The 15,168-nt window shown below is 26.2% G+C and overlaps 1 protein-coding gene across 3 annotated transcripts in view; it reads right to left on the bottom strand.

Moving 5' to 3' along the window:
- The window catches only part of LOC107164300 (lachesin-like), a 105,860-nt gene that overhangs the window by 40,393 nt on the left and 50,299 nt on the right, over nucleotides 1-15,168 (bottom strand). For all 3 annotated transcript variants that reach the window (XM_089226853.1, XM_089226852.1, XM_089226854.1), the window contains exon 4: nucleotides 3,363-3,466. In XM_089226853.1, coding sequence (XP_089082979.1) covers nucleotides 3,363-3,466 — 104 coding nt within the window. The remainder of the gene's footprint in view (nucleotides 1-3,362; nucleotides 3,467-15,168) is intronic.

Genomic DNA, 15,168 nt, shown 5'->3' with positions numbered 1-15,168 from the left:
AGTAATAATATGTTCTATCCATATTCACGGTTCTTAATGTTTACACGTTAAATGTTTGCATCACTTCTTTTACCCTGACAAATAGCCGTAATAGAACCGAAAAAATTTCGCTGTACGAATAGTAAGAAAAAAATTATCTACTTTTAGATCTATAGTATCTTTTATACATAATATTATATAAATACAATTTATTTTATCGAGTTTTGTATGACATAAACTAAACGCCGTCAAAGGACGTCAAAAATATATTCGATTTGATAAGGATATTTGAATCTGTGGATTAGGATTTGAACCATTGAACCGACATCGTAGGCTCGTTATTTATATGTCATTTAGGTAATGCGAGCACTGCAGTCTACAATAATATATTATTACATTCATCAAATGAGCGATTATAACGAATTAATATTATATTGTTTATATTATTATATTGTTGTGCTATGAGCTTAGATTGTCGAGACCAAACTGCAACGTAACCACACTAAACACCACGCAAATAGACGACCAAATGAGTTTTGGATTATCGTTATAATATGGCTGATTATGACCGTGGTGTAATATTATATAGGTACAACGGATTTATGGCAACTTGATTGGCCAGTTATCCACAGCCAGCAGTTCCTATATAATAATAAATATGTATTATAACCCTCTGTTTTTGATTAGACGCGTTCGTGATTGACCACCGTGTCTCTATTGTAAAATCATAAACCTTTGAACGTTGAAACGTAGGTACATATTATTAAATTAGACTAAACACCAGAAATCCAACGAGAAATCACAGGGCATCAATCACTATATAGTGTAAAATATATTACATAATTATGGGGATCGTATTCACAAACGACTACAGAATGTAATAATATTATAAATTATATGGTTATAGTTGGTTTAGAATTAAGGAAATAGATTTTTGTGTATATGCGTAGATAGTTTTCGGTAAATCGACTTGTTTGTATATATTAGCGTTAATGTATGAAACTTCGTAGTTCGATAAAATAACTATATAGTACCCTAACTATAGTTATTTTATAGATTAACTGGTACTTTCAGTTAATGTAATTGAATGAATTCAAAAATACATATTTCAACTAATTTATTATTCTACATGACTACATATTAACTAAATAGTTCATAAATTAAAAATAATGGTTTAGTTAATATATTTAAAATTATTATTAAAGATGTATTTAAAATTCGATCTATATAGGTATAAAATATTAATATTCATTTAAAATGTATTCTGATTTCAACAATTTCAATTTTTTAGAAATATTAAATTATAAAAATGTTTGACAATTTACAAATAACCAAATGTCAATATTAATTATAACACGCCCTACATTATTATGTAATTGTATTTGTTACTACACGAACTATTTGGGTGGCATTTAGAGTTACAAGGTACCTTTTTATTTTAAACATTCATTGTTTTGTGGTGCACTTTTGTTGGCATGCACATTTGAAAAACCATTAACTATTACCTTGTGTTGTAATTCGGATGCCTATCGAAAACAAATATATTAATTTGGACATCACTATATCAAACTTTTCTGCATATAATTTGGTAATATAATGATTTCGAGTAAAATTGTTAGTTCTATATATTTAGTTCTCAAATCAAAAATTATTTGAATTACAAAAAAAAAAAATCCTAAGTGATAAAATAAAATAATTAATTTTTATTTTTATTATTTATTATTTTTCTTAATAAAAGGACAGCGGCAACAAATATCTTATATTATCTACACCAATACAAGTTATCAACTTAACGATGATTATAACGTAGGTATATACATTATTGGCGAAAATCCAACTGGTATTCTATAATCTATATCATTAAATAGTAAAACCATGTAATTCATAAATTAACGAACATATTTAAAAACTTTATAGAATAACAAATTATACAATATTATTTAATGGGTATTTGTTTGTTTTTAATTAATAGTTTCCTACTATCAATATACAGCATATAGAATTCATATGTATCATAGACAGTAGACACCTACATGTTTATTGTTATATAATATTCTACATGATAATTTATTGAAGTGCCTATAATATTACATATTATGATGATTTATATTTCAAGGGATACGTTGTTATGTATTTAGTGACCATATTTTCTTTTACTATAGAAATCTCGAGAAAACAAAATATGTAGTGTACTTGTCTTTGGTTTTTGAATAGTAATAGACACAAAATAATAAAATATTATATATTGAAGTATAATTTACATCCCGAGAACAATTGAATATATTGTATTACTAAAAATAAGAATAGTAGTTCATGAAATGTAACCGTTAATCATATTTTATCATACTTGATAGTTGTAACATGCATGTGGTATGTACCATAGATAAATAATAAAAAGTTCAATTTATTTTTATTTTATTATTTCCAAAAATATTTACAGAGAGTTTGGCAATAATCTTTTTTTTTTTAACTTAATTAGTTTACGAAATAAAATTAAACGATCATCACAATTCACAGCTAATATAACTTTTTGGATTAAAATGAGGACCATTTAAATTTAAAAATGATAAATCTAATCTTTAAACAAAGTGCAACGCATAGTTTTTTTTTTTATCTATATTAAAATCATATTTTCAAATTTTACTTTTATGAAATTACCTACGTATACTGTGTTCAGCAAGAGAACACGCTGATTCTGCGCATCCCTTCGCTTCACACTGCCATCGAATCCGGTTTCCCTATTATTATGAGATGGTACGTGGGGGTTACCAATTTTGGTCGGCGCATGGCGTGTTCTTTCATTGAACAAAGTATAGAAGTATTATGATTGAAAAAAATAAGATAATTAATAGAATGCTCAATCTTTCAAAAACAATTGTAATATTAACAAATTATTACAGTTTATTCATACTTTTAGATAACAATACTTCCATTCCTATTATAAAAATGTATTTGTGAAATAAATAAAATAATGTATAATATTTTTTAAAAAATGTCTGTTTATATTAATTCGTCATCAGTAAAATACTAAATTTTCATTATTTAACTTTTTTTCCCGTTTAAAAGCCATTTCCCTGAAAATTATAGCGAATAGATGAAATTATTTCAGTCTTTTATTTTAAAACTCAATTAAAAGTTTTCCTTTGTTGACCGAGGTTATTTAATGGGCTGAAGCCACCTGTTTTGGGGTTATTTAAGTGGCCGTAATGTACCGTTAGTAAGAATTATATTATTTGTTATTTAGAAGAGAGAAACGTGTTGGTGGATTCTACTATCATAGTCGACGACAAAAGACCACCCCGGAGAATATTATTATCTCTTAAATTAACTGTGAATTAATGTAACTGTAACCATGATACGCCTTTGTGTTTATGTTTTCTCACCTTGAATCCACGTAGGTTGTCCACAACACATGCTAGTAGCGCATCTCTGCCAATACTGACAGTGACGTTTGGTATGGGTTCGGCAAATCTTGGCATTGACGTTTCTGTACAAAATAAATAAAAACAACATTAATGTTCATCCGATTGTCTGGCGAAACGCGTTTGTGGTGTACAGTGTATACATTTAATATTTTTTTTTTTATATATTCTCTATTGCATGATAAACTTTATAGTTCGGTAGTTGATTTTTCCAAACAGCATTTAAAATGTAATTTTTATTGGAGAAAACAACGGGTGCAAATGTGCAATTATTATAACACTAATATTTGCTATTTGAATAATATAGTGTATCAAATAAAACGGTTGATTGAAGTCGAACTATAATTGAAAAAGTTGTATTTTTTGTTTTGTTTTTTTTATTGATCTTGAAATTTACACAATTAAATTTCCGATTCGACAACACGGGCCACTAGCGTTACATTTTTAGTAAGATACAATTATATTTTTTGTTTATCGGGACAAGTAATCGAGAAAAATAAAATTGTGTGAGTAAGAGAATGACGGCTTGTCGACTAATATAAAAACTTATACTATAAATTAAGTTACCTATTTAAAAAAAAAACCTAACATTCAAAAAACATCAAATGATGTGCTTTATTGTCATATTATAAAATAAAATAAAACTTTACGCTATTTAAAGAAATATTTTTAATTATGTATACATTTTTCAGCATTAGATTTTTAGACATTTTTTATCTATTAGATTTTGAGTAGAATAATTAATTTTTTGGTCTTATTATATATTGTGTGTGTGTTTTTTTTTGTTTTTTGTCCTAGGATCAGTAAAAATCTTCAACTTTAAAGTGGTATTATATAAAAAATTGGATCTAGTAAATAGTTTGTGAAGTCAAAAATAAAAATTTCCAATATTTTATAAAATAATTAGTAAAAATTAAAAAAAAACAAGGAAAATAAGAATATGTAATGTGTACTATTATAGTATTATGGTAAGAATATTTACCATATTTTTCAACAGAAACGATATTGTTTTTTGTTGTAATTCAAAAATGAATGATCATAGAGATATGAACTTTACACTAAATGAATGCATATTAGCATTATTATATAATACTACCTACAGTTTTTTTTTTTTTACATATATTATCTTTGCTATTTATAGATATTTCAATTTTTCTTTAGAATTTGGAAATATAAATGTATTTATATGAGATTTGTTTTTATCAAAAAATAATTCAACCAACTGTATTAACAATATAAAAATAAATGACATAATAATAATATTAATAAATCATATAATCTCTTTGATATATAGAAATGAAGGCTGGCATACCGACAATACTGTGTCTGTTCAGAATTGCTAATGGTATGCAATGCATTATCATTAAATTTAACATACCCGTATATGTAATGAATTACCTTTTCAATGAAAAATATACTCGAAACCTACCAATTAAAAGAGCCAATTTCACGAGTTTAATTTATTTCAAAGATCACATTTTTAATGGCAAGTGCAGGTATAATCCTATTTTAAAAGTATCATTCCATGTGTAATTTTGGTTTCAAATTTTCTGAGGCATCATTACTTCAATGAAATGGGGTTTTTTTTTAATTTAGAACATTCTTTTATGATTATGTTTTCGTAATTTTTAGGACATACATCTCATAACATATTATTTTTTGTAATTGTCGACGTTTATTCGACAGGGTTTCTGTTTTAAGCTGCGGCGGTGAGTAAAAGTTTGTCGCGATATTTTGACGATTTACGAGCATGTATATATGCATACGTATGAGTATACACGTGTGTTTGTGTCTGTATACAGTATACATATTATAATATATGGACTTATGATGCGGTTTATTGGAAACGCAAGAAATCGTGGTAGTATACGCTCGACGGAAGTTGTATAACGACAACGTTAAAACTTTAGACTGAGTAGTGAGTACACCACCACGCCAAGAAAAGTTGGTGATAATATACAGAAGAGTGGGGTGATTGAGGTTTAGTGTGGGTCCGTTTGTGGAGGTAGTGGTGTATGGGGGGGAGGTGCGAATTCATTTTGTGGGGCGAAACAATATTCACCATGACGTTTATGTGTGTGTGTAGATATTGTATAATATGTATAATTTATATATACACACATACTGTCGAGTGAGTCATTAAACCATTGTCATTATATGTATATATGCATAGTTTAGATAATATTGCCAAGTGTTCCAGACACATCACGTACGTTGGAACGTTGGTCGGTAGAGGGTCTGGAGTTTTGCGAATTGAGTGACCTGTTTTATTGTTTTGAATTAAACACATTTTTTCCCTCTCTTGTACCCATCCCATTTTACCCTACCACTATTATAGCCACCGTTACATTATCACAATATATTATTGTACAGAATTTTTTATGTGCCATATAAATTTGTCGTCATCAACGTTATAATAAAAATATACCATATCAAATCGTACATATATATATAAACAACATAATATACTGTGTGGGTGGCTGGAAGAACGTTTAAAAAATAAATAAATATACGACGCATTGACTCAACTCTTTTATTTTCCTTTATGTTACTTGTAATAATTTTTATAAAGCGACGAAGTGTGCTGTTTTAAGTGTATACATAATAATATTTATTAATCCAACGCTTGGCATATCATGTTAGCTCTTATATAATATATTATTAATAATTATTATTTATTATTATATACCGCAATTGTCAGATTATTAGCATGTATGATATAATATATTTTTAGAATAACAAAATATATTGAAGAAAATATAAATTTTCTTAGACTTAAGAGAACATCTTAGGTCTTTATAGCATAATGCAATATTATCTCTGACACTATCATGCTCGCCGAGTAAAAATAACTAAGGCCTGCATTATTATATATTATATAATAATATAATATAATATATATATATATATATATATACATGTATTGAATACTGTAAATAAATTATGTAAACATCTTAATACAATTTATCACTAACAAAAACTCAACGCTACATTTTCGTCTTTCAATTTTATACAATAGGTCAAAATATTAACTTCAATACATTATATTGACATATACATCCTACACAGTATATACCATGTATTAGCTCTCCGAAAAGTAAATGTTCTATTTGTGCAATTGATAATAGGCAGAGATAAGAAAACTCTTCACAAAAATAAAAAATACATTTTGCCCATAATGCCGTTACATAAAATTTAAAATTTAATCATAAATTAATGATTATAAAATACTATCCAAACGTGTCTTACAGATTTACTTAACACAAAATAAATACTATACAATATACTATATACAAACATATATTATATAGTAAATTAAATTTTTACAATTTACCAAAATATAATAATATATATGATATACAACTAGAGTCTGGATTTATATTGTGTTAAAAAGTTTTAAATACGATTATATGCACAAAAATTGATGAAATCATGAAATATTCTCAAAATAATTGATTAATATAAATTCATTTAATCATCATTCATAATTCCATAATCATAAGCAAAACAAACTTAATACAATGTGATCACGACGATTTAAGGTAACACTAAATATGTCTGGTGGATGACCTTGTATTGCAATTTGGTTTTTGGGAGGTGATAGGGAGTACTTAAATACATATTTTAATAGAAATTTTTAATTTTTAACACTATTGGTGTGCGCATGCACAATACAACTTACATTTTTTAAATGGAAACACTATTTTTTTTTTCATATTCGGATAGATGATTTATTTTTTAAACATTTTTTGTATCAAAAGTTTTTTTCTATTTACAAAACTGTAGTAAACGCATAATACGTGTTTAATGCAATTTTCATTTATAACCACTGGAAATAATAACATAAGTGCCAAATCATTGTTTAATTTACTTTATCTGTTTACAAATAATAATTTAATAATACTGCTGATCACTACAATAAGTATCTCGAGTATGTGATGATTTTTGTTTAGTAATCTGCTGTAATAGGATTACAATTTTAACTATTTTTATAGTGTCTCAGCATTTATAGACTTTATTAGACAGTTTTCTAGGTGTGTGGCTATACTGGTTGGTATCATCGTAATTCGTAATAATAATCATAAAAATATTAAATTTGATGCGACGTTTAGGTTAAGTTATTTTATTATTTTTACTTTTAATGTTGGTGGAAATATTAATATAAAATTTATATATATATATATATATAAATGAATATTTTATTGAAACAATTAAGTTAAAAAACGTTTCAAGCCGTCAAAATGTGTAATCTTACAATACAAACAATATTGAAATAAAATTTCGTTTTATATTTTATTAACACAAAACAATTATGAAAATAATTATTTAATTATTTTAATATTGTTTTTATTTTTATTATCGTTATTTTTATTTTTATTCAACTATAGATGTATAATATGTGTTAATATTTAGGTAATATATACCATACAACAAAAAAAAAAAGCTTATAACTTATATGCCGCTTTCTTAATAAAATATTTTAAATCGTACGAGGAAAATTAAACCATTTTCAAAATAAATAACCATTAAATGCAAAAATACACGAAAATAAGGCAAAACAAAAAGAGCAAGAAAATAAGTACTGACAATAAGAGGGTGTCGAAAATAAAAGCATTACTAGTGCCTTTTTTATGATAAATTTCTGGTATAATTTATAGGCTTTATTTTCATACGATTTTTTCCTCCTTTTCGCCCCTCTATTTTGTCTTTGCTTATCATTTCGTCCCTTCGTCCTCATATCTTAACTTTTTTCATTAAATTTCTACAAGTAAATTCCATAAAATAAATCGCCACTGAAGCCATGAGTTAAAATAAAATACGAACAGTTTAATCCATCATGGCGGGATTGGGACAGTAAAAAATGTAAATATAATTAAACTATTAAGTTGGATTTAAGTCTGCCATTACTCGTTACTTATAACAATAATCATAATTGTACATATTACAGATTTTTGACGCCAAATCTAGCATACTTAACTATGAAACGATATTAACGTAGATTAATCTAATTTGTGCAAAGAAATATTGCAATTCCCCCCAAATATATTATAATGAAAAAATTACTTTTTTTAAGTCCCCACTGATGATGACACTTTTATCTTGTATGATTTAATTTTGTGTGTGTTTATTTAGGGATAGTCTTTTTTCACGTTGTGTTGAGCACATATTAAGCGTCGATCAAGTGTTAGACCAAAATATTTTAAGAGGTGACTAAGGAATAAGGATGCCATAAAGTAATACATTTGGACAAGAGACTTGCCAAAGTGTGAAAGTAGTGTGTACTGTTTTGCTTTGATTAACTTTAAATTTTCGTTGGGCCGATATGATTTTGCAAATATAAAGATGCCAAGAATGGGTCTTCATTAATTGAGATAATTGACAAGCACTTTATCATCAGCATAATTTGCAATAAAGGTGTTTGTTGATGTAGATTGATCGTAGACAAATATATATAATAGAGTACCTAATGGAGATAAAATGCCACCTTGAGAAACTCCGTCATTTATAATTTCTATTCCAGACGTAGCAGTTCCGTATTGTTACCTAAATAATATTTTGGTTTGCAACTAATTTTTAAACGTTAGTACCAACATTTACTCTCATCCACTTTGTTAATTGTTTTTTTTTATATTCAGATGTTTTTAAAATATTAACTTTCATAACAAAATTAAATAGGTATGTGTTTCAGTATTTGCACCACTTCACTCAATATTAAATATGCAAATAAAGAAAACTGCAAAATTCAGAAAAGTTTTTTATGCACTTTATAATATTCTTTCGTTCAATCCCTCTTTAAATATTTATGAATAGTTTTAAACAATACATTAGCAATGAAAAAATGAAAACAATATTTCTCTAATATGCAATTCACTATTGTGGTGATTATGATTATTATTATTTGTCTACGTTGTCCGCGTTGTCGCCGTGGTCGGCATGCATCGACACACCGATTCCAGCCGACCATTAAGATAACGAATTATGTATTATTACTCTTTTTTTTTTTGCTCTAAAAGTTGTCGTACTTGTTTTGCACACAACGCACTCTCGCTCGTCGCGTTTCGGTGTACTTTGTTACTTGTTACTGTAGTTAGTTATGACTTATTATAATAAAATGTGATTATTCTCTCGGCATTACCGTCCTATTATTTCTTTTTATTATTTTTTTTATATTTTAATGTATGCGCCCTACACTATAATATATCTATTCATTTATATTAGCTCACATAATACAAATTAATAAATACGAAAATATAAAATGTATGTTAACATTATGATATAAATGATACGAAACGCTATTGACAAAAGATAAGTATTTGAATATCATATCCAGTATCCACAAGGGTTTCCACCCACATAAAAACTATATTGATAATATTTCAGATAAAAATTGTCATTCTTTAACAAAATATTTTCATGTAATCTAGTTATCTATCTATAATTAACAATCCGCTTAAAAAATAAAACGAAAATTTGACTATAGAATTTACAAACATTTTACGTAAATAATACTTCCTTCGACAAATGTACGTCTTTATACGCTTAAATTCTATGCATCAATAACACGATTCGTTTTTAAAATTACCATTGTTGAACCAATTAATTTAATTATTAATTATAATAATAACCATGCAATAATATATTCGCAAAACATTTAAATTTTACGATTAATTTAGTGGTTTTGTTTAATAATTTCTAATCCTTTAACACTTTATAGTGATTTCGATCCATTACATATTCGAATTACAAATACTAAAACTGTATGATCATCTTTAAACTATAATAATTATTAATTTAGTATGTTGTTTAAAATCGTTAAATAATATTTTCTTTATTGTATATATAAAATATACTTTTGATTTATGGATATTAGGCGTATGTAATATGACATATATGATATGTAATTTGGCATATTAGCTTTTAATAACAAACGTTGAGCTTATACTTATACTCATGGAAATATTAAAAGCGATATCCACGCATAGATATGTGCCTAACCTAATAGCTTAATCAGAAACAGTTGCCAAAATCTTATCGCATAGTATATACCTTCATTTTCATTATATCTAATCACTGTTTATCGGAAATCTTAATCGATACTCTGACAAACATTTGTTAATCGTAATAATAGTTATAATATCGTTTAATACAAAATAGTATGTTCAAATGCATAGTATATTTTAGCATATCTGCATATCACAAATTTCAATTTCGTAATATTTATTATATGTGTCAGATAAAATATTAAATTACATAAAATATACAAAACTATGGTTTACATATTATAAAATTTAGAACTTTTTGTGATTTGTTTTATAAAAATATAGACTAATATATTGTAATTGCATAATTACCATGGTAAAATTCATTATTTTGATAATTGATCTTTCATGATTCCAAAGTATATCATAAAGCAAATTTAAATTAGGTCAAAATTAAGATAGAGCTAATGATCTGTAGTTTTAATTCAATTCTATTTTTGCAAACCAAAAGGTACAAGGAAGAACACTAGTTTTGATGAAAAAAAAAAACGGAAAAAACAAATGCGGTTAGGTAAGTTTGGTGTATTTTTATGTTAACGTGTAACAGGTGTCTATAGTGTTTAGCACTCAATTGTCTAGATGCAAAAGCTTCAAATGAAAACATTTATAAAAAATGCAATACATCTAACCCGGTACGACTCGATTTGTATGTATATTGTTCATGTTGGCCAAGTCAGACTAATGGGAGTAATTTTTGACAATATCGTATTATTATATTCGTTCGATGTTTTATGAAAACTCAAAAGTTCTATAATTATTATGAAATATCGGGAATATGTATAGATACATAAGTGGTGTGACTAATAATAGCTTTATGATCATAATATCATTATTTAAATTAATTAATAGAATATTATTATTACGTTTATTAAAGAAGCTCAATAGGGCTCTCGAATTCGATGTAGCGAAATAGCCTATCAAAGACGCCGTGTGACCACGATTTTATTGTTTTAATTGATCTAAAAAATATATCGGTCACGACACAAATGACTCTTGAGAGATCACTAGATATTTTTATACATTAACTGTATGTTTTATTTCGTTCTATTTGACGATAATCATTCCAAATTAAATTAGCTTATATGAATTAACTGTACAAGCTTTTTCTAACTATATCGTGATATAATACTATTGTGAGGCACGTAAAATTGGTAATTTTTAAAACATTGAATTCATATTATACATTAATACTAGCTACAATAATGAAAGAATCGCGGGGGGGGGGGAGGGCTATAGATGTAGAAGCCTTCCATAGATAATATTTCAAAGATTTTTTTTGTTAACAATAATTAATATTTGAATTACAAAAAGATGTAATGCTTTACCGTCTCTAACAGTATCAACATTATTTTATATAATATTAGTAACATGATTTATCATTTTTAAGCTACGAATATTTGATTTATATACATAAGCAAATTAAGATAAGTAGAGAGTCCCTTAACCGGTGTTCTTTAATGAGACCAATTAACATTTTTTTTTTTTTTTTTTTTTTTTTTTTAATCAAAACAGTTGGTTAGCCACTAAAGATAACGGCTTTTCAACAGTTATTATACATTTAAAATTGAAGTATTATGTAAACAGACATCTTAGATAATTCGTCTGTAGGAAGTAGTGAGCAAAAAGAACAGGGGATAAACTCTCTTTTAACTTTTAAATGTTAAATTGTAATTATTTTTTAAGAAACAATGGAAATATATATTTAGTTTGTACTGTATTTTTCAATTTAATATTGTGTTTTATTATAAACATTAGAATAATTTTATCCAAAATAATTATAATGTTATTTTTTAAGCCGTATATTACTACAAAACTCCCTTTTTCTAAACCTGACTTTCTTTATGTGACACAATATATAGGTGCATCATATGTGTGTCTAGCACGGGTCATTCCTTTTTAAATTCCTATAACCGTTCTATTTCTATCTACAATGAAAATATTACAAAAACAATTATAACATAACAACAAGGATATTTAAATATTAAAGAATAGAATAATAGAAATGTATTCATAAAATTTAACGTATAATTTTTTTCAAAAACAAATATATAAAACAATATAGGCATGTTAATGTAATAAAATAAAACTATTGCTTATATTATGTAAGGTTTACAACAGCCACATTATTTCTTGACATTATTCATTGATTATTATTATGCACGATAAAACGAATGGTAAATACGAAAACTAGACCGATTATCTTTTAGAACATTCTGGCGAATTACTGTGTAGTCGAGTTTATCGTCTAGGGGTTATACGGAAAAGGGTTGTCTGTCTAGAGAAGTATTCATGCCAAATGGACTCAGATACGCCAAGAATATCTAACGGCGAAGCGACAATATAAATAAAAAATGTCTAACCAAATGACAATGGTTGTTTTATTCAAAACACCAGTGTTGGTAATGGATTTTAACGATGAGAAATAACGTAGTAATTCAATTAGCGTGCACCTAGATAATATATTATGATAAGGTTCAGAAAATTAATACCTACGTAATGTTACGTTTTACAGCAAGTGCATGTGTTGTTTATTGAATAATTAGTCATAAGGATGTAAAATAAAAAAATATTTTTATAATAAACGTTAATAATTAAAGAATATAATAGGAAGATTTGAAAAAATATTTTGATTTTCAATAACCTAGCAGCAAACATTGAAAAATCACAATTTTCAATGGAAATTCGGTGTATTATACAAACAAAGTATTTGAAATTTCATATTTCGGAGAATATTATTATTGTTATGGTAACAAAAAAATAGTAATAAATCAAAAGTGGGGCCTCTGAGAAAAGCAAGTGAAGTAAGAAACCCCAAAGTTATTTTATAAATTACTTTACAAATTATATATTATTACGTTGTATTATTAGTAATAATTCATTGAACGATTTAAAATTAAGAAATCAATTTTAATAATTAACAGTATAATTATAATTATTTTAATTTATAAATTTGATTCAATTTAAAAAATAAGTACTAGTTTAAAATTATTATTATAACCTATATTATGTAAAATACACATTGATAAAACCATTTAAGTAAAAAACGACTTTACGATAATATTGTATGCAATTTAAAATACAAAAAAATATTGACGGTTTTCAATGTAATGATTATAATTATATCGTTAATTATAATAAATCATATACAAATATACAATCGTTAAATGGTTTATTTTTTGTGACCTAAACATTTAATTTTAGAATATAAAAAACAGTATAATATGAAGTCAAATCAAGCTAGTCATCATTGACAGCAGTAAATCTCGTACCTACACGAGATAACGTAAATAAAAAATAATGACGCTAACCATAATAATGATGGAGAGATGCAAATCATATACATTCGAGAAAATTTTTTAACGAAAATAGTCGGAGGCGTTACTTACGCACGCATGAAAAAAATATTTATAATAAAGCTGCTACACAGTGCTTATAGTAACCTAATAATATTTAGCTACCCGTGGTACATTTTTATTTCGCGTTCGGTAAAGTATGTTTGATGTGCATTAATCCACACTAACATAATAAAATATACGCCACACACACATAATATATAAATATATATTAAGTGTATCAAGTGCATTCATCTGGTCGACGTGTAAACAAATCACGTTACCCGCTGAGCACCAGATAAATTGATACCGAAATAAATCCACCCGAGTGCGTAAGGTTCGCGTCGATATAGTATAACTAGTACTATATGACGTATAAATTTATATAAACAGAGTTGTAGCCGACTTTCCTGTTCAAATATTAATATAAAATATACAATATAACTCTAAACTGTTTTACATAAGGTTTTTTTTTTATCTAATCGACGCGCACAATCAATTTATCGCGAACGAAAATATAATTCAACATTGAAATTAGATTGATTAGTCATCAATGATTATTATAATGTGTTATAATAAAAATAAATATCGTTTGGTAGATTATTAAGTCGTAATATATTGTATGGAACTGTATACGGTTGCGTACCTACTACCTACGTTTTTCGTACATTTTCGTCGTTTTCTTGAATTGTATGTAATTTAATTTATTGCGGGCACACGTGTGCATTTGTCCGCCACGTTTTATATAACATTTCATTACCTGTATGTATGGCCAATTATTTATTTGGAACGCACACAAACTATACACACGTATTACATATGTAAAACACATTTAATGGATAGAAAAAACCCAAAATTCCCAAAGAAAAACAAATAATTTAAAACTCAATTTACGCAACCATCGAAATAAATGTTTTTGTTAATCATTTATATTTTACAGTAGCACAATAATTTATCTCTTTCATAGCTTAACCAAAAATTACATTGCATAATTAACTATAGATGAAATAATTAAAATTATTATTGAGATATATAAATTTTGATCAAGTACTTAGAATGTATAATATTTTACATAAATATAATATGAACTGTAAATACATATGTATGAAATGTTTATAGTTGGGTAATTATCTCAATCCCATTGAATTGTCTTCGCCTACATTATTGAAATAAATTTTAGAATCTTTGACATGTTTGAGACGATAGCATAGAATTTTAGTGCATTCATATACATTTTAAATAATTATTAGAATACAATATACCTTATATGTATACCTCATACAAGAATGTCTGTAATAATTAAAACCAACAAAATATACTTATATTTATATTTATATGTAAAATAAAGTAAAGCTATATTTACTATAAATTTGAATGAACGTGGATAAATAAATG

Source organism: Diuraphis noxia, unplaced genomic scaffold (assembly GCF_037042655.1).
Source record: "Diuraphis noxia isolate RWA-SAM2 unplaced genomic scaffold, SU_Dnox_SAM2 contig0004, whole genome shotgun sequence".
NCBI classification, from domain to species: Eukaryota; Metazoa; Arthropoda; class Insecta; order Hemiptera; family Aphididae; genus Diuraphis; species Diuraphis noxia.
The sequence above is the reverse complement of the archived record's forward strand: the minus strand, read 5'-3'. Positions and strand labels throughout refer to the sequence as shown.